Raw genomic sequence first — 25,156 nt, 5'->3', positions numbered from 1 at the left:
GACTGTATTCAAATTGCTCTGATATCAAAATGCCCCAATATTGATGCTCTCGTATCAAAAATGAAGCAACATCATTTCTCCAAAACCTGAAGTTTTTTGAAGTTGAAGCTTTCAAAGAAATTTTGAATAGATTCAATAAAATTTTGAATTCCAATTATTAATAATATATGATTTCCTTCCTTTCAAATCAAGGGGGTAACGTCGGTGTATCTAAATATATTTTGGGGTAAAAGGTAAAAAAGTTCCCTGACCCCTGTCCTAGTGGGAGGGTGTTTAATGGCTCGTTTTGACCACCAAGGGGGATGATATAGTTACGCCATGGGGGTTATGGCCAAAATGATGTGCCACCCCCCTTTCCCCTGCACTTGCCACTTGATCTCCCCTCTGAGAATCTCTAACTTGCCAAGTATCCTTTACTTAGAAGGCAAGGTGTCAGCCACAATGCCAGTCATATTTTTAGACTATTCCCAATGATGTCACATGTTGCTGCCATTGGGACACGCCTCCAAGATGCTGTATTGTGATAGGTTTATAAAACCTACCTAGAGCAACAGGAGACTAGATAAACAATGGATAAGTCGGCTTTCTATCTCCATCCTAGGAACTAGGTAAAGTCCTATATTCAGCATATTGTTTTCCATTCATCCCTAAATATTTACATTATCCAAATACTAGGGGAACTATAAAAATATAGAGTAACAGTCCCTTTAAAGTAGGGGAAGATCAACTAGCATGGCTTCCTTGTCATGCCTGTGGCAATGAGCCCTTTACTGCTCAGCTGCCCAGTTGGTGATTATGCCATACTTAATCGTGATTATGTGTAATTACAGGTTAAGAGGAAAATGTAGCTTTAGGTAAACATAAGACACTGTGTCACCCCAGCAGCCCCCGCTATGCAGCAGGTCAGCCTCTGTTACTACAGCTGCCATTATAGTGTTAAATCCCACACATTAAGTCAAAGCAATCCTTGCATCTGTTAATTTGCAGTCACATGGTTTTTCTGACATAGGTCTGGATTAATAATGCCTCTTGGCCGGCTGCAGTATAGTCTGTTCGTTAGCTAAGAACATTATCTGGGAACAAGATAGGTCATGCTTATAGTTTTATGTAAAGGTTTCATCTAACTTTTTTTTTTTGTTTTGTTTTTTTTTTTTTTAGGTTTTCTGTACTTTAATGTGTGTCAGGAGTTTAATCCTTTTTTTTTTTTTTAATCTATCATTTACATTACATGGGATATATCTGCTCATACTGTATTATTTATGTAGTACCATTACTGTAGCCCTTTTTGAATACTTCATAAAAAGATTCATTAGAAAACAATTTAGCAACTTAACCTTAATCTATTCCATTGGAGCAAAATACATACTTTTGGTTTATATTATGGTTTAATTTTATTTGCTTTACTAAGTTGACCATTTATTTAGGGAGTATACCTTTCATGAACAGTAGTAACTAGAGATGCTCAGGCTCGGTTCCTCGAGAAACGAACACACCCAAACTTAGGGGATCCGAGTACTGAGCCGAGCTGGCTCGGTACTTTAGTGCGCCGTCAGAATTGATAAAGAGGCAAAGTGTCGTCGGATCTCGCGAGTTTTGGATTCCTTTTTAAGATCCAACATAACGGTGGGAGGGAGGGCGGACCCCCATTTTTCTTTTCTGCCACTGTTGTGTGTCAATGTGTCCTAGATGTGCTAGGAACTGCCGTGTGTTTGTGTCATTGCTCTGTCGCTTACCATCCAGCCAGGTCGCTGCAGTATTTGTCCGAAAGTGTATTAAAATAATATTGTGATCTGTGAGATGGTCAAAATTGACTGCAAATGACTTGAAATTTGTGTTATTGAGGTGAATAATAATGTAGGAACAAAAAAAGAGCAAAATTATGGGATTTTAGCATATGTTAGAATTTTTTTCTAATAAATACAAAACCAAAACACACGAGGGCGGTTTTACCAAAACCAAAACACAAAGCTAATCCAGATCCAAAATCAGTTCACGGGGGGTTAGTGAGCATTTCTAGTAGTAACAACTGTTACATCTTGTACACAAGAGTTGAAAAATGACGTTGGCTAAAAGTGTAGACAAATGCTCGCAACGGGATTTTCTGAGCGCTCGGTGGTATATTGCGTCCACAGGAAGTTCTAATTGTAATGCAGATACATTGCTCTGATAGTACTTTTAAATGACATCATCTAAAAAGCGGGAAGACAAAGGTCTTCAGTAGGCTGCGTTCCTCTAAGCGGGAGGTTAATTTATGAATCCCAGGTTTGTTATGTATTGTTGGAGATGCACCAATCAGCGAACCACAGCCTGATTAAGGCCTCAATAAAACCACACGTAAAAAACAGATGAGAGTAATCTGGGCCCCTATGTGTCCACTGGGACATAGGTTGCCTAATGGATAATACGGCTCTGCAACGAGTTGACTTAGAAATCAGTGCTGATCTCTTTTCTTATATTAAGGCAAAATGGTACAATTCATTCTGCACAACACTTAAAAAAAAAAAAAAAAAAAATGTTTTAGTATCTGTTCCAATTTAACTGGTTTCATATTGCCTGGCGATTTCCATGTTATTCATTAAGATGTTGCAGGATTCGTTCCTGAAATCGTTTGCAATATGAAGAGACTCTGAAAAGCCATAGTGTGTAAGAATACAAGCTTGTAAGCTGTTGCACATGAAACTCGATTAGGAAACCTGACGTGTGTTGGTTTGGCTATTCAGTGGCAGATGGAAAGGTTCTTCTCCCTATTCTACCTTTTGATTCCAACTGTGTTCTGAAGCCACTTTGATATGCATCACAATTGTCAAACTTTTTTTCTTTCTTTCCTTTCACTAACTTAAATAGTTGTATTTGTCTTACCACCTCCCTGGGGCAAATGGACGTTTTTGAAGTATTTTGATAAATTGTCTTTTCTAGTTAAAAGTTAACACAATTAATTGACAATGACATCTGTTTGGGATTGTCTCCTTTTTTTTGGTTTTGTTACTTTAACTGTTAAATTAATTCTATTTTTTAGGGTGAGAAAATGCCCCAAGTACAAGAACCAATGTATATTGTTTCATTGTATTACACACAAGACACCAATAGTTTGTGAGAACCATTATTCGGCAATGATACACTTGTGAATATTTGTCTATATGTGGAATCCATTAAACACCGTGTTTAACCATGGGGTTCCTTTTAGAACTCTGCACATCTATAGAATGTGTATTGTTGTCAAGCAGTTAAGAAATAGATCTTGCTTAAACTCTTTAGATATACTGTGACCAAAGAAGCATTGAAAGCAAAAAACACCCCTTTAATAGGACTGAGAATCAATATCTGTATTGGTATGGAGATTCAGAGGGAAACTGTATCTCTTGGAATGGATTTCTGATTTGTTTTAAATATGATGTCACCATAATGGGCTTCAGGGAATGTAGAACGTATAACTCAATTCCAAGAGCTTTCTGCATTTTTAACTCATACCTATTGGAAATTTTAATAAGCGAAATGTATATGCACAACTGGGGATTGTGGGGTGTGTGTGTGTGGGGGGGGGGGGGGTGGTGTTTTTCTGCATATGTAGTGTATACAGCATAATGATGAATTCAGTTTACATTGCATGACAAAGATCTTCTATTACCTATAACATCACATTGCAATAAACAGGATAAACTGCGTTGCAGATAGTGGTAAATGATTCCTATTGTTAGTTCAAACTATATAGGTGCCACTTTTTTCAGATTCCTGGTAATATTGAATAAAGCCTGCTGTGGGTTTGGTTCTTAGTCATTTTAGTTCTATATTTATAGTTAATGCTCCTTTCAAAAGATACTGTTATCTCTATTTAGCAGTCTGAGCACAATTTCTGTGTTCTTGATACAGTGGACAACATAAAACTAGGGCAGGGTGTTGTCTTGGTTCATAAAAGCCATCTATACTTTCTATTGGGTGCAAAAGAGAGTAAATTGCTTGATAGTATGTTTGCACATGATTAATAATCTAGGTGGCCCAGGGAACTTATAGAAACCATGAAGGTAAGGTATTTTGCTCAGTGTTACCCCAATAATCTACTCTGACTCTGTTTAAAGCCAAAAAATCCCTGATCCTGCAGACATTTCAGCTACTGTGATATCGCTGGCTCTGCCCCTGTGAACGGATCCACCAATCTATTGATGCATCTCTGCACAGCAAGTCTACAAAGCTGTCAGTCACTCTCTGCTTAGTTAGAGAAGCACTTCACTCTTAACATGACAACCTGTGAAATACGTGCATGATGGGCATATTAAGTGAAGTATAAATCCTCCAGATATTTCACAAACACTTAATTTTTATAATATATATCATAAAATTTGAGGTTTAGCTTACTCTGGAAACACAAGAAAATCCACATTCTGAGATTTTTCATGACAAACTAGGGTGGAAAATTGAGACATAAGGGATTTGTAAAGAAATCGCTGTTTCTACAACTGTGACCCTACATTCTTGTGAACCACAATTGTTATTGGAAGGGTGACTCTTGCCAAGAGGCTTTAATATTTTAATTTAAAGTCTATTTTTATAATTTATAAATATATATTTTTCCTATGAATATACTTTTCTATTTGGTTAGAATATTAGGTTATAAGAATATCCATTTAATCCATTTGTATATGATGGACTTATATCTACAAACACTTCTTAGCATTCACGAAGACAACTTATATTTATTGGCTCGTACATGTCCTTCTGCAACTGTGATTAAGTCATAGTTGCTTACTCTCCCGGAATGTCCAGGAGACTCCCGAATTTCTGGGAGTCTTCCCGGACTCCCAGGAAGGCAGGCAATTCTCCCTGATCTTGGCCGGCTGTGTAAGCTAAAAGGAGGGGGCGTGGCCTAGGGACATCATGGATGCCCCATTTTGGCCCCGCCCCCTGTTTTATTGGTCCAGAGTAGTGATGTCTGTTTTGGGGGCGGGGCTAATGACACAATTCTTCGAGCCCCATACATCCACCTGCACCCCGGACCTCCCGGGAATCATCTTGCCCATGTTGGCAAGTATGGATTAAGTACATTTCTTTACCATTGCTTCCTTTCCTTCTCTCTCCCATCCCATTTTCTTCCTTCTTCCCCGCCTCTTCTCCCTTCCCTGTCACCTTGACAGTTGCCTGAAGAGATAAATCTCCTTTAATAGAGATGAGTGAGATCTCTGAAATTTTTAGTGAATCTACTGCCATAACCGTTTCACAGAGGTGCGAAGTTCGAGTCCCGCTTTTTCTTTGTCATTAGATGGAATACCGTTCCGCCTTTATACATTCCCATTTCATAGCATTTATAGTTTATGAATACAGCAGCTATGACAATGGTCCATTCATTCTGCTGTGTGGTGTGAACGAGGCCGGACTGGCAACGTTTAGGACCAGATTCCACCAGAAAAACTTGCAAAATTTTGCAGCCAAATGTGTAGCCTCGTGTTGTGTAATCCCGTCATTTACTGAGTTGTAGGTGTCGAAGGACTATTGGGAATATTGAGCTGTGTTTTCTCGGTGGTAATTATTCTGACACAAATGTGTTTTACGTAAAATGGGCCCATTGTCTACACACAATTGAAATATTCATTGTCTAGGAAGAAACTATATTGAGCCTATCAATTCATTAACGAGGCAAAAGGCTGATTCAACAGTGTATAGGTGACTGGACCACTTTTAAAAGCATGTTTGGGGGGGGAGCAAATAAACAGCATAAACAATTTTCATGAACTGCTCTTCTCTCATCTACGTTCGACTTCAGTCTTTGGCTTTCCACCGTCCATGCCTGTTCGGCACCGAGGTTTATGGTGTTAGTGTATGATGGATAACCACAGGTCAGATGGTCCCTTGTTATAGTGCGGCTTCTGGAATAGGCTATTGCCCTGGAACTCTGACATCGACAGTACTATCGCTTCTTCACTTCTACCACCCCATAGCAGAGACAAGGATCCTCCCCCCAGACAGTTGTTAAAATAAATAAGATGCACAAAGGTTAGGCTTCACGTGCTTGAAGCCCTGGCCATGATTGTAAAGGGAAGCAGTAAGTACAGTGTACTTGAACTATGACATGTTCTTAAGACAATATAAACATGGAATTAGCAGAAAACGGAATGTTAGTTTTTCTCAGAACAATACTTATGTAGTGTGCTGTGGTTCTAACTGTATGAAATACTCGCTGTGACAATCTTACAGCAGTCAACTTCAAGCAAGGACTTCTGTTTTAATGCTACACATAAATTTCTCTGAAGGAGAATAACCCGGGTTATTCTAAACCTTAATGTGCACGTCGGGCTCCATTGTTGTCTTGCAAAGTACGAAAATATAATATATATATTCTCCTTTTTTTTTCTTTTTCTGAATAAATAGACAAACTTTGCAGCACTGGTATAACCATTCTGCACGGCTCACTTCAGAAGAAAGTAGGATCCAGGAGGACTCTCTAAAATTCGGGATTCTCTCAGACATTCTAGGAGAGTAGGGCCTCTGGCTCCTCAGGGGAGTGTGATGCCGAATGACATTGGTCTGCTACATTGTCGTGCAATGAACGGAAACTATTCATTTTCATCGCATCCCAATAGGACAAGTGCACATATATTAAACCTTTATTTAAGATGGTAGTATACCAGCTTTGGATAGGGTCTCTATTTGTGTATATATACTTAAAATCAAATTATTTTTTTGGGGAGTAGGCAGGAGGGAGTCGGAATATTGGTAGAAGTGCGAATATTGTATGACTTCCTGAAAATCATCTGTATTATGTATATTTTATTCTATGGGGGAAAAAATACTAGTACCTAGGGAATAATTCTCGAGTAGGAGAACAAAGTTGCCTCTATGGTGGACTTGCACGGAAACTCTGAAATCTAGAAGTGATTTCTGGTGATTTGATTGCATTATCGCAGGACATTATGCATGTTTGGAAACATAACACAGCGATATGTAAACCAATCTTTGCTGCAATAATGAACCTTTTAGTGAACTTCTTCCAAATTTTAAAGGCTGATTGCCATTTCATTTATTTTCACTCTTACATGGAATTTGGGATAATCGCCTTGTGTCGCTGTCATTTCTCAATGGTTTGTGAGTGCTAACTAGTAGCACTTGACATCAAAAGCCCGTTCTGGGCTGCTGACAAAGCGCAGCGTTGTGTAATCCCTACGGGGTAAATTAAAATAAACACAGGACAGGACGAAGTCTGACTGACAGAACATATTTCTTCTGGTCCTTCACAAACTCTTTCTTACTATGATGGAGCTTTCTAATGATTTACAAGAATTCCAAGTCCAATAGGCACGTGCAAGACTTAACATTCAAGTTGAAGGAAAGCTTGGAAGTGTCAGTAAAATTGCTCAATGTTTCCATGGTACGAGTGAGGACGAAAACTATTTTTATTGACTTTTAATTTTTGTGTTACTAGTTTTACAAAAACTATGGGGTCTATTTACTATCCTACGGTGAGAAAACTAGGGAGAAAACTGCACATTAGGCTGCCGGTGAACAGGAAAAAATCATCGGGAAGGGGGGGGGGGGGGGTGTTTGGCAAGACTCCCATCTCAGCTCCATCATGGTAAATGGCTCTGGTACAACATTCTGTATCCCTCATGGCCATGATAAATTGACTCCTATTTGTTGGATACAAAGTAGTTTAGTTTAGTAATTATAGTTGAAATTAACTTGTGCAACTTCTATATTCGTAATCCTAAAACAGATGTAACTCTTACCTATCGTCTTGATAGGTCTTACCCAGGGGCAGGCTGAGCTAGGGGGTAGGGGGTATCTGTCTCCCTGGGCTGGTCCTATAGTGGCTACCTTGGGCTGGGTCACTGGGCCATCTGCATTTTTTTCCCTTTGAAATGTTCCTAATAGGCTGCAGTGCCAAGTCTTGCCCCCCCCCTCCCCCCCGTGCTAAAATTTACCAGCCCTCCCCTGGTCTTCCAATACATATGAAGCCCTTCTAGACAGCTAGCTTATGTGTTGTCATATGATGGCTCAGGGCTATGGTGAGGTTGAGAGGGTGGCTTCTAACCAATGAGTCTGCATTTAAATTTAAAGTTGTAAGTGTAAGAATATATTTAAAGGTATCCCCCCACATCCTGCTCACTAGATAGATAAGTGGGTGAGATGGGGGCCTCGATGACACGGTTTGTGTTGAAACACGTCCTTTTGTTTCCAGCTCCTGGTGGGACAAAATGATATTAGTGATGCCACGTCCCCTCCCCCAGCAACTTCAATATACAGTTGGCAAGTATGTCTAAAAATCTCTCAGTACACCATATCTAATCTCTTGGCACACTGCGTCTAATTAGTTTAACAATGGAAATATGAAAAGGACCATGCCCCTATGTATGCATTTCATGGAAAAATAGGCATAGTCGTTGCTGAAGATGCATTGTACACTTTCTTTCCTACATTTATACCTGATGCTCCCTTGCATGAATGCATTGGTACCACTACTCTATAGACTCTGGTCCACTTACCTGCCTTAGAGCAGCGTGCATACTGTATCATTCATTGGTCGCTAACTCAGATATTATGCTCCACCTGACTGGGAAAAGTTGTAAAACTAATATGTATTTGTAGTGTCAAATGTTGTTTTTAATGTGGAATTTATTTATACATCTTCATCTAATCCCAAAAATTAGATTTTCTAAAGGACCTTTCAGCCACAGTCCAACAATGAACTTGACAACCATCTCTCAAATGCCCTTGTTGACATGTAATCTTCCATCATTGATTGATTCACTGTACAATGAAGCAAAATCAACGAAGTTAGACTTGGATGTAACTACTAAAGTCCTATTGGGTCATTAACTCAATGTAATGATTCATTTCATTTTTATTTCTTCTGTACAAAAACCAAAACATTGAATTTGAGGAAGGTTTAGAAGTTGTTGTGGTCAAATCTGTGTGAAATAAACACACTGAAAATGTATTTTCTTCTAGTGTCCCCTAACATTCTTTCATTGGCTGTTTAAACTGATTGTGCATATTTTATTTTCCAGCAAATTATGGAACGAATCCAATATGCAAAGGTTGTCTGTCGTGCTCAAAGGACAATGGGTGTATACGCTGCCAGCCAAAATTGTTCTTCTTTCTGCGAAGAGAAGGGATGAGACAGTATGGAGAGTGCCTGCATTCTTGTCCTCTCGGATACTATGGACTAAGATCTCCCGACATGAACAGATGTTCAAGTAAGACTATTTATTTCATACGTTTCTGTTTGATCTGATACTCTACGCACTATTGGACCAAAAGTAATTGCTTTGGAACATGGACATCCAACATTTTATCCTTTTCAATTTCTGTTTTTTATATATTACAGTATAATAGGATATTATAATCTACCGTATCACCAAATGTTGCTCACACCTGTGCAAGCGACTTATCCTTTTTTCATTGTTTATTGTATTTTACAGTTTTTCTAAACCATGGTTTGCACTCAATGTAATTATATTGTAAATCCAATATACAGATGTATAAATTACATTTTTATAATGTAAGCTTTGTAATGAAAGAACATAAATTGAGTAAACAGCAAGCAATGATAACCGTGATTTATTATTATTATTATTATTATTATTATTATTACTTCTGCAGAAGAAATTGGAAGTACAGCTTGTCCATTACTGGTCAATAGAAATGCAATGTATTAATTTGTTGGTTCGTAAACTGAACAAATTTTATCTTTAAAAATAGTTGAAAGATAACTCTACTCGTTTGCTTAATTGCTTTCGATTGACAAAACAATTGCTTTTATACATTGTTCAATATAAAGATCTATATGTTCCATGGAATCTTTGACACTGACGTTAAATTGAAGCCGTTCACATGAACTGCAAACCGTATACTAAGTATCGACTGTACCATAAGTAGCCTGAAAGACGCTCTCTCCCTCTTTCAGGATAACATTTCAATGTCATTTTGCTGCCTTCACAGTTTGGCGATCTATAAACAGAACCTCATTATACTATAATGATTTTAAAACTCTCTTCTTATGCCCTTCTCATGTCAACAGAATTAAAGTGCCACAATAGATGTTGGAATTATAATAAGTTTGGAGAAAATGCTTTTTGTTGACCACATGAATAAATCCAATAAATATATATTGAGAACAACTTCTTGTTGTATAAACAGTACTTTTATTGTCCCGTCAAAAGAAACAGCAATTACTTCATTGGGATGATACCAGGCAACCTAACACTGACTGGACATAATTTTCCTGTCTAGTCACTGGCCACTCTTTGGCATTGGTCGCAATGCAAAGTAGCACAATAGTTTTTTATATTTGAGACTCCTCCCACAGCCTTAGCTTGATGGACAGGTGACACTCCCACCTTGCCTTTAAAAAAGGAGTTCTCTGCAGGTGCTCTGTAATTGCTCTTTACTGCAGAGACACCCTGTTAGCTTTGCTGTTAGCTGGGGAAGCGCCACTTTTAAAGTATGTAAGATAAATCAAACTTTATACTTTTGTTTTGTCACACCACATCAGTGCACTGACTTGTGTCTATGTATATGTGTGTGTGTGTGTATGTATGTATGTATGTATGTATGTATGTGTATATATATATATATATATATATATATATATATATATATATATATATGTGTGTGTGTGTGTGTGCAGAAATGGACTATGTAGTGTACTGCCATTGACTTTCCATGATAAAGTAATAGTTCTTGTCTATAGCTGTTGCCTCTGTCTATTCAAATGGCAGAGCTTCAACAATGGGGTAAAACAATTTCCCAAGTAAAAATACAGTAATGCAGGAGACTTCTGTTCAAGGATTTGGGTGGGGGTGGGGGGCCTGTATATGTTAGTCTTTGCCATAAGCAATCTCTTATTGAGTTAAAGAAGAATTGAAGCAATTAAACAATAATTGTCCTGCAAAATTGTGATCCGTACATTCGCCATTTAGTGGAAGTTGGATTCCTTTGCAAAAATTGACCAATAACTGTAAATATTGTTATACTCTAGTACACTTTGGCAAAATCCAGACTTACTGATACTTTTTAAGACTTCCCAGACAGAGCAATAAAAGAGTCTTAATGTCACTTTGTTTCAATCGTATTAACCGATCCTCTTTGATGTCACTACAAGTTTGGCATAACTAACTAATCTCGCCTTTGTTCAGCCCTTTGCGTGAACACTTCATTTATGTAATTTCCCTGTAAATTGTCTGTATTTTTTTTAAAAAAAAATTATTTAGTGTTCTTCATTCAGTTTATCATTTAAACTGACCTTTGAACAAATTGTTGCTGATTATTTGTGTCAGTGTTAATCTACCTAAACCTGAATGATAATTCCCAAAGTGTTTTTTCTTTTCTTTCTTTTTCTTACAGTATAGTTTTTAATGTGGTTTTCAGGATTAGTTTAGGAAAACTATATTCCAATGTGGGTTTATGTGATAGTGGAAACAAATTCGACATCTGCCCTCTTATTGCTAAATTGAAATGCGTTATTATATTATTTATGTATGTGAGCATGTGAATAACCACTTAATTTACGAGGCTCAAGGGACAGTCTCGCTGGTTTCTAATAAAACTAATAAATTTTATAGGCTGCAATTAAATATTGGTCAGCATGATGGCTTAGTGGTTAGCACTTCTGCCTTACAGCACTGGGGTCAGGAGTTCAATTCCTGACCATGGCCTTATCTGTGTGGAGTTTGTATGTTCTCATCGTGTTTGCGTGGGTTTCCACCGGGTGCTCCGGTTTCCTCCCACACTCCAAAACCAAACTGGTAGGTCAATTGGCTGCTAACAAATTGACCCTAGTCTGTGTGTCCGTCCGTGTGTCTGTGTGTGTGTTGGGGAATTTAGATTGTAATCCCCCATGGGGTAGGGACTGATGTGTGTGAGTTCTCTGTACAGCGCTGCGGAATTAGTGGAGCTATATAAATCGATGATGATGATGGTCTAGCCCACAAAGTGTCTCCCTATGCTGTTTATAGGCAGTGCTTTTCAAGCCCTGAGGGGGCTCCCTATTCGGTGCTCCACCACTCACTTGGAGTCAGTGCTTCTTATCTGTGGCCAACGCTCCATGTGAGTATGCCACAGGGACAGTAGAATCACTGTCTGTGTATTGTTACTCATTCAACTGTTTTAGGTGCATCTAACCTTTTGTTTCCCTAGGCAACTGCCATGCACCTACCCTGTTTGTAGGGAATAGACGCGATTTAATCCTTAGAATGTCACCGAATATTACCAAATTTAGATGAAAAATTATCAAATGCTGACACATTTTGTCCAAGTTGCTTGGAAACCATAACCAAGAGATGGACCATCATTAATCTCCACTTTCCTTCTGCACTCTACAAATCACTCTCCATTCTAGGTCAGTCAGCAGCCTCCAGCCTTCTCGTAATGTGATTTTGTGGAAACAAGTCCAAAATATTCAATAAGTGCTGCTTAACCAGAGACATACTGAAGAAATACTGTGTTCATACTAGGGGCTGGATTTACTAAGCTGCGGGTTTGAAAAAGTGGGGATGTTGCCTATAGCAACCAATCAGATACTAGCTATCATTTTGTGGAAAGTACTAAATCAATGAAAGCTAGAATCTGATATAGGCAACATCCTCACTTTTTCAAACCCGCAGCTTAGTAAATCTAGCCCTAAAACTCTCCATTGCAAGATTTGGTAGAGAATTGTGCCCTGAATATAAACCGCTTTATTCTTGTGGTCTAAGTGTACCCATCATCTCCACACGGTGGGCTGAACCAATATTCACAATAATTCAGTCTCTGTTAACTAGCGACCAGTGACATTGATGAGGCACAGAGTTGTTAGCAAGTTACATTTCCTTACATGTTGGTACAACCCACAAGATAGCTGGGTTTTGGACTTAAACTTAAGATATTTTCCAAATTCCGAGGTGCCGGCTCTTTAGGTGGTTAAGCACCTACAATATTTGTGCTGCCACTAACCATGTCTATGGAATTTTTCGGTCATACGGGGGTTAACCTATATACCCCCAATCATTTAAAAAAAATTCCTATGGTCATAGTGGGTTTAAAGCTTATCCATGTAGAATGGCTTAATATCTGCAAATATGACTGACTCTATTTGACCCACCTATATAAATAAATAAAATGTTTTGGAACAAAGGCTCCTTTAGCAGCTTAAAATGCATATAGCTTTGCCCATACATTTCCCTGTTGACCTTGCCTGCTTTATATAAAAAAGAAAAACTAAATCTATAAATTTGGAAAAAGCCTTAGGGAGTTTGCAAATGGTTATTTCAGAAGTTCTATATTTCTCAGACACAATGAGACCAGAATGATTTATGCAACTGACCAAGAGAGCAAGTATTGTGCCATATGAAATGAGTTCCAAATGCACACTGCTGTAACTCCATATGTCTGTTGATAATTTGCATTGATGCCAAATATTATGTTTCAGAAATTAACCACATATTCTCCATAATGTACCTGATTTATGATGTGTGTGCCCATTGTTCTCCCGGGTATAGTTATTCTGCCCTGTAAAGACATATTCCTTCTGGTCTTTCATCTTTAAAAAGGTTTTTTGTTTTTGTGTTGTAGTAAAAATCTACTTCTCTAAGGATTCCCTACCATGCTTGCTACAATTTTTGTATCTGAACAATAATATAGGAATTTCTTTCAAAGAAATAATGCATGTAGAAAAAGTAAGACATTTATGAAAACGAACGATAGTTGTATAGAAAAAGTGTTGGTGCCCATGACAACCAGATTTCTTATTCTTTCTTTTTTTTGCCAGCTTAGAAAATGCGGTTTCCCTGGGTTACAGCATCCTTTCTTCAGTTATTTGTGGCACAGGTTTATTAAATGTCTCCCTTGTACATCAGTGCAGCCATTACTGAAAGGAGATGACTTTGAGATCTCCTGTGGATCCATAACTCCAATAGTCCCTTTTTTTATTATTTTAAAATCAAATATATTGTGATCACATTACAATGGGAGAATGCCACATCCTTTGGGGGCATGCATAGCGCCTGCTGAATGTCTGGTGGAAAATACTAAAGCAACTAATTGATGACTTTGTTTTACATTTAACGGATATCCATTGTATTCTCGTGTTGAGAAATTAAGTTAGTCATCCATAATTGTTCTATGAAACAATAAGATCATTTTAATAGTGATGAACTATTTCCAACTTATCAAGTAGATTTTCTACAAGTAAAATAATGTTTCATGTTTTTTTTTTCTCCGTCTCTGTGCAGGGTGCAGAATCGACAATTGTGACTCTTGTTTTAGCAGAGATTTCTGTACCAAGTGCAAAGCTGGTTTCTACTCTCACAAGGGACGATGTTTTGCGGAATGTCCAGAAGGTTTTGCTCCACTGGATGAAACAATGGAATGTGTAGGTGAGTGACAGCTCTCGTCTTATAAAGGCTTCTCCGCATTCATAACCCTCATAAATGGCCCACCTTAAAATTTAAGAGTAAAGTTCTATTTAAGAACTAGTCGCAAGTCAAGATGACGTCCATGCGGCTACCATCATTTTTAGCTCGGTAAAGGACAGATGATCAGAGAAGTTCTAGCTTGACAAAAGATGCCTACTTGGTCATGATGATGTTGACGAAACAAACAAACTTCTACTCACACCATCTTTTTCTATCACTTTTCCAGATGGTTGTGAGGTGGGACCTTGGAGTGAATGGGGAACATGCAGTAGAAATAACCGAACATGTGGGTTTAAATGGGGCCTGGAAACAAGGACACGACAGATTGTGAAGAAGCCGGCAAAAGACACAATCCCTTGCCCAACCATCGCAGAGTCTAGAAGATGTAAAATGACAGTAAGGCACTGCCCAGGAGGTAAGAAAGATATCCGATAATCAGCAAGTATTGTTTAATGTATACTATACTACACTACGCTATACTATACTATACTATACTATACTACACTACGCTATACTATGCCTCAAAATCTGAGTTACCAGATGTCTGGTTCATGACTTTTTTTAATATAAACCTGGTTGTCTACATTAGAGCTTCTTAATTTAAGCAATTGCCATAATTCCCTTTCTAGAGTTCTACATAGACAAGTAAATCTCATGTACTGAGTCCCAGAGGTTTATTTCAATATGGCCACACATGTGCAAGACAAAATTGGACAGATTCAATTGTTTAGTGCTTCGGCAGAGTTATATTTTGGATTTGGTAACTCAGTGAATAGATGACCACAGATGAAGACCGATGGTGGGGATCTGTTGACTGTGGTTACTGATATGTCCAAAAATGGTATGGCATTTGATCTTGGGCATAACAATCATTTTGGAGCCACACATGTGCCACTATGTGGCCTGTTTATCAAGAAATGTGCCCATATCGCTACACTTGTTGCCACTTTTCAATTATTATTTTTTCTGTGATGCTTTTGGTTTATATAGTTTAATCTTTGTTGCCTTTTGTATGTTTGCTTGATTTTACCAACTATCTGAAACTGTATGTTTAAAAAATAAATAAATATATATATGAAAAAAACCTTAGTCCACCAAAACCACACTAAACTTTTAGATAAGCATTACATTAATTAAACAAGGTGGTTCTGAAGATTTTCACCTAGACCCAATAATCATTCAGGATTCTTAACTTTTGTAGTTAATGTCTAGTCTCAAAATTACGGACTGCCTGGTAAATTGGTATTACCCGAGATTAAACATCATGAACTTTAAAGGGGTTACTGTCATCTCCAGTTAGGCCCATCTAAAATGTATCACTTTAGTGGGAGACCCTCTGCCGCGGGCCAAAGATTTTCTGTGATGGACCAATCAGGCGCTGCATACACTGCATGCACTTGTCCTGGCTTGGTGTGAATGGCTTGGATAGGTAAAGTCTCTCCTCTGCTTGTTGTCCGATGTGCCGGACCAGTGCTTCAGTGCAGGACCTAAAGAGGACTTCAGATGGCGACTTGGCGGAAGGTTAACTGATAGAGGTTTCTGCAAAATGGACAAGTGTTTTGAGAATAGCACATACTCCAGGGGCAAACGCAGGATTTGTAGAGGGGGGTTTCCACACCACGCCACCAGTGGGCGTGACCAGCATACATGAGGGCGTGGCTATAATTTTAGACAGTGCTTGGCTGCTCTCCAACTCTTCCTATCCCCATAATATACATGGGCAATGCTGCGTGCAATGCTGTTAGGTGCACGCAGCTCTCCCTTTTCAAGCAGAGCTGTGTGAAGCAGGAGCAGGGTCCAGCCACCTCAATTATACAGTGCCCCAGGCTTAGAGGGGGGTTTTCCAGGCACTAGGAAACCCCCCCCCCCCCCCCCCCCCCCTCGGTTTGCCTATGCACTCACTTATGGTATAATGTATATCATTGTCCTGTGTATGGTCACTAAATTGTGCAGGTATTTATTTTTATTTGTCAAATGCTGGAGGTAGTTTCGTACCACTTGGTCTTGGGTGCCTTCATTCTGGACTCTGATGCTAACTAGGGTTTCATCAAAGCTCCTCAGGAATTGAGTTCCTGTTTCCCCGTCATAATCTCTGTACATTTATGAGGTTGTTTTCTGAAGACACTGGCTATATATTCCCAATCACTTACAGGGAGTTTATTTAATGTCTTCAGCTCTGTCTCGCTGTGCAGATGCTCTCTGTACTTTCTGGCCAAACAACTGTGGTTTACTTTGATCTCCTTTTATATCTGAGTGTTGGTTCTCTTCCTCTGTACACATCTCTGGTAGACACTACTTGCCATATTGAGATACTTCCACTGTATGTATGTGTGAGACCACATGATTGGCCAGTTTGATTAGTGTCCAGACTCAATCTCTATGATATGACTCTGGACTAAAAGGCTACTAAACTGAACACACTAGTTGCCTTCTATAAATAAGCTCTTAATAACATGGGAATTCTTATCATACCTTGATAGAACTTTAGATATCTAACGTTGCACTAACATTTGCTATGAGGTGAAGAACAGATGTTTCTAAATCACCATATGTTTCAGGCTAGCAGCAGGGTCCTGCTTGTCCTTTTTGGACAAGAATTCTGTGTGTGTGTGTGTGTGTGTGTGTGTGTAGGATAATCTCCCCACACAATCACAACTCTATTTAAAATATCTTTTAGTTTTGATAAGCTACTGACACTTAAACATGTTTATGAATGTTAACAGTATCTTTTTATATAAATTTAACTGTATTTTAGGTTAGGGGTCCTTCCAAATAAACAAAAAAGGACAAAGTATTTATAATGGATGCACATATGCTAATGGGCAACATCCAATGCTCCTGATTGGCTGTCCCCAAGCTCAATTATGGTATGACTGAGAAGGGGTAATTGTTACAAGGGCACAGAACAAGAGTGACCACTCCCATACTTTGAAAAGATAACAAGGTAGTGAGCCATGTGTGCTTACAGACCTTTAAAGGACTAATTTTGGTGTGTAAATTGGCCTGCAGCCCTCCTAGACTCTATTTCATGCGGTTTTCAGTGACTTTTCTCTATATTTGACATAAAACTAGTCTGGTATATAGCGATGAGCAGGCTCGGATTATCGCAATCCGAGCCCACCCGAACAGTGCGGATCCGAGGGCGATCCGAGCACTGTTTGGGTATTTCCGGCGGTGAGAAACACTGAAAACGAGGCTCTGACTCCAAATCCCGCCGCCGGATCTCGCGATACACGGATTCTATAAATTCCCCGCTTGCCGCCGCCATGTTCACTCGGGCATTGATCAGGGTAGCGTGAGGTTGGGTTTTGTTAGTGGTGCTGTGTCCTGTGCTCTGTCCTGCTGAGTCCAGTGGTGCTTTGTCCTGTGCTCTGTCCTGCTGAGTCCAGTGGTGCTTTGTCCTGTGCTCTGTCCTGCTGAGTCCAGTGGTGCTTTGTCCTGTGCTCTGTCCTGCTGAGTCCAGTGGTGCTTTGTCCTGTGCTCTGTCCTGCTGAGTCCAGTGGTGCTTTGTCCTGTGCTCTGTCCTGCTGAGTCCAGTGGTGCTTTGTCCTGTGCTCTGTCCTGCTGAGTCCAGTGGTGCTTTGTCCTGTGCTCTGTCCTGCTGAGTCCATTGGTATAAAAAAATTATAAAAAAATTATAAAAAAAAGTATAAAAAAATTATAAAAAAAAGTATAAAAAAATTAGTACTGCAATATCTAACTACGTTCACTGTTCCTGCAGTCAAAAATTGTTAAAGTGCGCATGTCCTATTTCACCAACATAAGGGTGGGTGGGAGGGCCCAAGGACCATTCCATCTTGCACCTCTTTTTTTGGCATTATGTGCTCTTTGGGGCCTAGCTTTTGAAACTGCCATGTTGTCTGCCACTGCAGTGCCACTCCTAGATGGGCCACGTGTTTGTGCCGCCCACTTGTGTCTCTTAGCTTAGACATCCAGCTACCTCGGTGCAACCTTTTGGCCTAAAAACAATATTGTGAGGTGTGAGGTGTTCAGAATAGACTGGAAATTAGTGGAAATGAATGTTATTGAGGTTAATAATAGAGTAGGAGTGAAAAAAAAATAAAAAATATGGATTTTAGCACTTTTTATGCTTTTTAAAAAAAAAAATCAGAACCCAAAACCCTAAATCAGAACCAAAACCTTGAGTGGGGTGTTTTGGCAAAACCAATCGGAACCCAAAACCTGAAGCTAATCAGAACTCAAAACCCAAAACACGAAAAGTGGCCCCTGCACACCCCTACTGGCATATTATAGTGACTTCCTGGCTGTACAATAAACACAGCTGGGGGGGTCACATTTTCTCTTTGCCAAAAAATACCAATAAATTGATAATTCCAATAGTGTTTTGGGTCATTTTTTTTTTTTTTTAATTTCGGGTTGTCAATTTTACTAGACTCCCAGCCCCTGGAAAAACACCCCTTGCCTATACCCGATGCACAGACATACATTCTAGTGCTCCTATAGACTGCAGTATTCTTATTTATGTGGGGTGATTCAATAATTTGTGATGTGACCCTGAAAATGTAAAAATTCTGTCCTGGAACCCAGACATTTTGTAGTAATGCCATTAGTACAATAGTTACAGCTCATCTGTCAATTATTACACATTTTATATATTGGTGGAATTTTTTTTATAAACTAATTCCTTGACTTAAATGCCTGTCTTCCTTAATTATTCTCACATTAGATTAAAATAGTTTAGGAGATTTGGTTTAATATATGACCAGATCAAAAGCCTGTACTTTGTGTCCAATAACATTTTTACAATTCCTCTCTCTAGAGCAATGTCTATATATTTTTTTTTTCCCCCGATTTGTTTCACAAGATTGTTTGACACATATATAATTCATTGAGGAAAACTTTCTGGCTGTTCCATAGACTTCCCATGAGATTAGGAGATAAAGTACTTTCCTGCGGCAGGTACCACCATGAAGCCCGGAGCAGCACACAGACCTGGGTCATTTCTGAGATAGTTGTTTGGCAGAGACGGTTGCACAGAATACTTTACTTTTGTAACATAACTCTCTTTTCCTTTCAACCCATTTTTTTGCTTTAAATGCTCTCTAAATTTAATATTTTTATACATATTGGGCCTAATTCATTAAGGAAGATAAGTGCTGATTTTGTGTACATAATTTGCCTATTTGATCTGCGCATGACCATAACCGGACCATACGAAACTAAGAAACTAAATGCAGCACCGTTCAATTCAACTTCGTGCGCAAAGGACACGTACTGCAGCTTACAATTTTTGTGCGGGAACAGGGCACAGAAGGGGTGATTCGTCAACAGTCAATGTACAGTAAAAGTTGCTTTTTGTTCTGCCGTATCTCTTGCTCCAGCTACAGGTCTAGTCTAAGTCCTTAGTACTAGTGATGACATGCTATAACATGTGTTTGCATTCAGGAGCAACTGTATAAATGTATTTTATGTACAGTAGATATTAAGAACATCCTAATATATCATGGGAAAAAAAATGTAAATACTTCAGATCTGCTCCTTGTTGAATTCAGGCATGCATATGCCCAAATTCTGTGTGTTTTAAAACCAATGCACATTGCACTCAGTGTGCATGCCTTGATGTATCAAGCCCATTATGTTGGATACATCTTGTATGCTATAGACAATCACTGGATGTATTTCATAAAAAAAATAGTTCCTGTTTTAAAACAAATACTAATAAAATCTATAAATTCCTGAGTAATTTTGGAAGACGGACCTAGAAATGTATAAACTAAAAGCTGCTTGTAATACAAAATGTCCCAAATTGTTTTGCTACTACTGGATTAAGGTGATTGGCTTACAGGGTAGAATTCTACCCCAAATTTTACCTTTTTTTTTATTTTTTTTATTGAAGCTTGAGGTGCGTGCTCCAATCACCCAGTGCCATGAAAATCAGTGCAGGGGTCTTGGGACTTAGACCCTTCCCAAAAAGGAAAGGGCCCCATTGCTCCCTATCCCCCAAAGCCAAAAGATCTCTTTGGAGGAAAGAGATTCTTCGGGCACCCCTTTACTCCCCGACCCTCGGAGCCATAAGGCCCCTTAGAGGGCAAGGGTCTTCAGGGCTGCCTACGCCGCAAGGCTCGGGCAGCCCCCTTTACCCCTAGGTCGGCCGAAGCTTTCCCTGGGGGGACTGGCTCTTCAACTCTCCCCATAAGGAGAGAGTCTCAGACAACTGAGGGAGAGGGGTTCCCCTTAGGGTCAAACCCAAACCCAAAACGTGCAAACGGAAATCAAACAAAATAAAGTCTGTGCAAAAAAAGTGCCATACTGTGCATAAGTGCTAGAGGTCAATAAATAAAAAATAAAAAAGTGCCCATAAGCCCCAGCCTGATGGCCGGAGGGTGTAAAAATTGTTCTGGCCCAGCCAAAAGGCCGGGACCAAGAAAATATAATGTGGTGCAGGGTTCGCTCTAAGTGTATTGTGCTCTGTGCCCAAATTTACCTATACTCTATCCTTCCATCTGATGTGTCCCACATTGCCTCCGATGGATCCTCTCTCCTGCGAGGAGAGGACGTGACAAAAAAGATAATAGTTTAAAAACAAAACAATGAAGCATTGAAATAGTATCTGGACTGCAGGTAACTGCCAATTTCCTGTTTTTAAAATGCCTTTCCTGAATTCATCCAAAAAAATCATTTTAGTTTTGGGTGTAACTTTCCTCTTTATTTTAAAGCAGGCATGTTGAGCTTAAATGACACAGTGGGCTATATTGAGTGGGAAAAACTCAGGGAAGACTACGCCATACTTGCCAACATGGGTAAGATGAATCCCAGGAGGTCCAGGTTGCAGGTGGGGGGCGGGACTTGAAGAATCACGTCATTAGCCCCGCCCCCAAAACGGCCATCACAACTCTGGACAAATAAAAATGGGGTGGGGCCACGATGACATGTCCATGATGTCACTGGGCCTCGCCCCCCATTTAGTTTACACAGCTGACCAGCATCAGGGAGAATTGCCTGCTCTCCCGGGAGTCCAGGAGGACTCCCAGAAATTCGGGAGTCTCCCAGACATTACGGGAGAGTAGGCAACTATGGACTACACCACTTCCAGCGAGGGCTGCAGTACTGCCCTAGAAGATATACTGCATTAATTAAGAGATTAACAAACATTACCAAAGTAAAAGTAAGTAAAACGGCAACGAACCATTAGTAGAAATAGCAGTTCCACTGCAAGATAATGTTAGGAAATGAATATTTTAATGCTCTAAAGTGGCTGCAAGTTTCAACTGAAATTCTTAAAAAGTGGCATCAATGAAGGACAGAGAGGGCTGCCCCCAATACACCAGTTTGACCTTCCTGTCTTACAGGGTAGTGCCTCTCAAATATGAGATTAAAAAATATTTTTTGCCTAACTAAAATCCATGTGCTGGATAATGCAATTTACTGGAAGAACGCTAGTAAGTTTGGCTCTTGAAGACTCAGATATGGCTGGTGCTGGCATTCATAAGTCATGATGTAGATATATGATATGCCATAGAAGCCAACTGGACTGCAATGAGTTTCCATGGTTACTGTGTTACTAAGGATTCCGATAATCCCATCATCTCTGACAACGGAACTTGTAGACATGGACAATGTCCAATTTCAAGTTTCGGGAGTTATTCCAGTAAGTAGTGGTACCCAATATAATTTTAATTAGGCAAAAATATTTTTTAGTGTGCCTTGAGTGGAGTTACTCTTTAATTAAAAAGAAGCTTAAAGGAACTCTAAGAAGTAAAGATTATGTGCATACTTGACATTGTTCCTGATTTTAAAATCGGGACACATTAGGCCACACCTATCTGCTCGATCCATCAAAACCATGCTCATTTCAGTTGAGGCCATGGGGTATTTTTACTAAACTGGCGGTTTGAAAAAGTGGAGATGTTGCCTGGAGCAACCAATCAGATCATAGCTGTCATTTTGTAGAATGCACTAAACAAATGAAAGCTAGAATCTGATTGGTTGCTATAGGCAACATCTCCAGTTTTTCAAACCCGCAGTTTAGTAAATATACCCCCATGACTTATTTGGGTGTCCTAAAAACTGACCTGCCCTGTGAAAATCAGGACTGTTGGCCGGTAACACCAGTGGGTGAATGTATTCACCTCTGATTTTTGCAAATCGACGTTTTGCCTTTAAACACATTGCTGTTTTAAATTTTGCAGACAAAGTCGCCGAAATCCGCGTTTAATACATTTACCCCCAGGATGGCATATGAGTATGTACAAGCTAGATAGATATGGAGGATACCTATTTCAATTGTTCTAGAGCAACATTTGTTTATTTTCCCTAAGTGTAGAGTGTGCCAGTACTAAGCATCAAGCTTGTACACTCCATATTTTCCTTGACTTAACTGTGTGGTTTCTACAAAAAAAATAAATTTAATAGAGAAATAAAATTTAAACATACTCCCCCAGTACTGTAAGCTATTTTAGACTATATACCGAAAAATATTTAATAGCTATTTTCTTAATAAAACAAGGACAGCCCCATATATTTAAAACCAAAAATTTTACAGTACAAGAATTCTGCAATTTATTAATTTGCCACTAGGGCGGCGCTGTTCTATTGTACCTTATAGCTGACATTGCGTGCATGAGCAGGCCATATTCCTTCTTGTATGCAAACTTGCAGGGCAATAGAAACATTCTCAGTGCAGAATATTTTTTGTTTTTGCTTGGCTTAAAACCATGCATGAGTAATATATATATATATATATATATTATTTCTATTTGGGTTTTTTTAACGTCTAATCATTTATTTCTGATAAATAACTCAATGAGTCATTGTAAAATAAATAAATAATATTTTCCCTGGAACACTAGATTCAAACCAGACTTCCCTAATTTTGTCATGGTCATTCTTCCTCAGTTGGTTAATTTACAATTTGCGCTAATCCCTGTTCTTACATACCGCTTTCTTAACCTTCAATCAGTGTTACTTTTGTCCATGTAAACTATTATTCATGAATTACCTTTTAATACATTCGTTGGGCATGTCTGAATGTAAACAAAAGAAAAAACAATGACCGGTTTAATTAAATAAAATAAATAAATGCGTTTTGTGTAATTGTAATCATGTTTAATAAGATATAATAATTCTATTTAATCTTGTGTAACTTCCTGCTTTGTATTGCTGTAAGAATGCATAGCATGCCAAGGTTTGTGTTTTTGAACTGTGTATAGTTATATTTGTTCAAAAATAGTTTACATAATCAAAGCACACACCTTTTCAACTTGAAATATGCTTAACATTGCTTGCCTCTGGTCCTCTACATCCACGCCAGGAGCTAGCCAGGCCTGAGAAAGAAGGGCACTGCCTAAACTGTGCACCTCAACACTACACACAGTGACAGGGTTACATAAGAGTAGCCAATCTAGCCGGGAACTGTCAAGGCAGAAACACAATCCAGGGAAGAGTCACAAGCAGTAGCCTAGGTCAGTAGCAAGGCAGTATAACAAGCAGTCAGGCTGGTGTGGTTACCTATTGCTCTGATACTGCTGCAGTGTCAGAGCAAGCTTTTATATAGGATGGGGATTTGATTTGCCGCCCCCAGGCACGGTCACATGACCGCCCAAACCTGGAAGCGCCAAAACCCGCACTGAGACAGACTTAATCGGCAGTGCTGGAATGGGGAGCCAGGTAAGTTTGTGACAATATGTAACCAAGTTGCCCACAAATCTGGCTGTAAAGCCTATTGCCCAGTTTTCAATGTGTTTGTGCAACTTTAGTATCACAAATAAACCAATGACTAGGACAGGGACAGTTCAAGGGGAAACACAGCTTTTTACCATTTGATCTTAGACAGACCCTTAGTTAGCGTATCAAAACCACAGAGAAGAGAAGGTTCTACTACTGGACATACACATTTGTGGTACTCAGTTGCCAATTTGTGATCACCTCAGGCATCAAAAGCTCTATAAATTGCCCCATCCATCAACTTTATTTTCTGTTGTCCTTTGGGATCTTATATTTGGCAAAAAAAAGGAACTACAGTTAACTGCTATATGTATAAATACCTAATTTTTCAGCCATACTTATTTATTTGTTTAATTTCATTTTACAAACCGGATTAATTGTTGCAGCCTACATATTTGTCATTCGTCCCCAATTTCCAGGGACAGGTCCACGGTTTAATGATGTGTCCCTGTTAACTTTTGTACAAAAAAAAATGTTCCTTTTTTTTTTTTTTAGAATGTGGGTAAATACCATAACATATATCATTCTCTAAGCTGTATTTATTTAAGAGGAATATTTGCAATGGAAGGGGGGGGGGGGGTTATTCCATAGTCAAGTGAAATAGGCATGCAACAGTGTGGATGGTATGGATAGACCGAAAGAATCAGGGAGACTGCCAATTGTAAACGTCTTCTTACAGACTTAATATGCATTGTCGTACATCAAGATCGCCTATACAACACTACAGATTCCCTTAGATTGTACGCTCCTTTGAGCAGGGTCATCTCTACTCCTGTCTTCACCACTTTTAACTCTGCTCTCCAGCTACCTTGCCCTCCTCCTCTAGGACCTTCTTCTCCCCGTTCCCTCTTGCTCCCTCCTCTCCACTCTGGGGGTTTCCCTGCCATCCGTGCCCTCCCTCTTGGGCTCTGCCGTATGCGGGACCTTCCCCTCTCCCCTCCCCCGCCCCTCTAGCTGTGCTTTGAGCTCACTGAGTTACTGTGCGTTTTGTTTACTGTATTGTGCTGTCTCACCTTTGTATTGTAATTTTGTTTGTCCCTGTACGGCGCTACGGATACCTAGTGGCGCCCTATAAATAAAAATTAATAATAATA

General features: G+C 39.3%; 1 protein-coding gene across 1 annotated transcript in view; it reads left to right on the top strand.

Moving 5' to 3' along the window:
* The window catches only part of RSPO2 (R-spondin 2), a 98,766-nt gene that overhangs the window by 50,946 nt on the left and 22,664 nt on the right, over positions 1 to 25,156 (top strand). The window contains exons 3-5 of the mRNA XM_075213960.1: positions 8,994 to 9,182; positions 14,196 to 14,339; positions 14,605 to 14,793. Of these exons, the coding sequence (XP_075070061.1) occupies positions 8,994 to 9,182; positions 14,196 to 14,339; positions 14,605 to 14,793 (522 nt within the window). The remainder of the gene's footprint in view (positions 1 to 8,993; positions 9,183 to 14,195; positions 14,340 to 14,604; positions 14,794 to 25,156) is intronic.

Source organism: Mixophyes fleayi, chromosome 5, assembly GCF_038048845.1.
Source record: "Mixophyes fleayi isolate aMixFle1 chromosome 5, aMixFle1.hap1, whole genome shotgun sequence".
Taxonomy (NCBI): domain Eukaryota; kingdom Metazoa; phylum Chordata; class Amphibia; order Anura; family Limnodynastidae; genus Mixophyes; species Mixophyes fleayi.
Note: the sequence above shows the minus strand (reverse complement) of the source record. Positions and strands in the feature narration are given on the sequence as shown.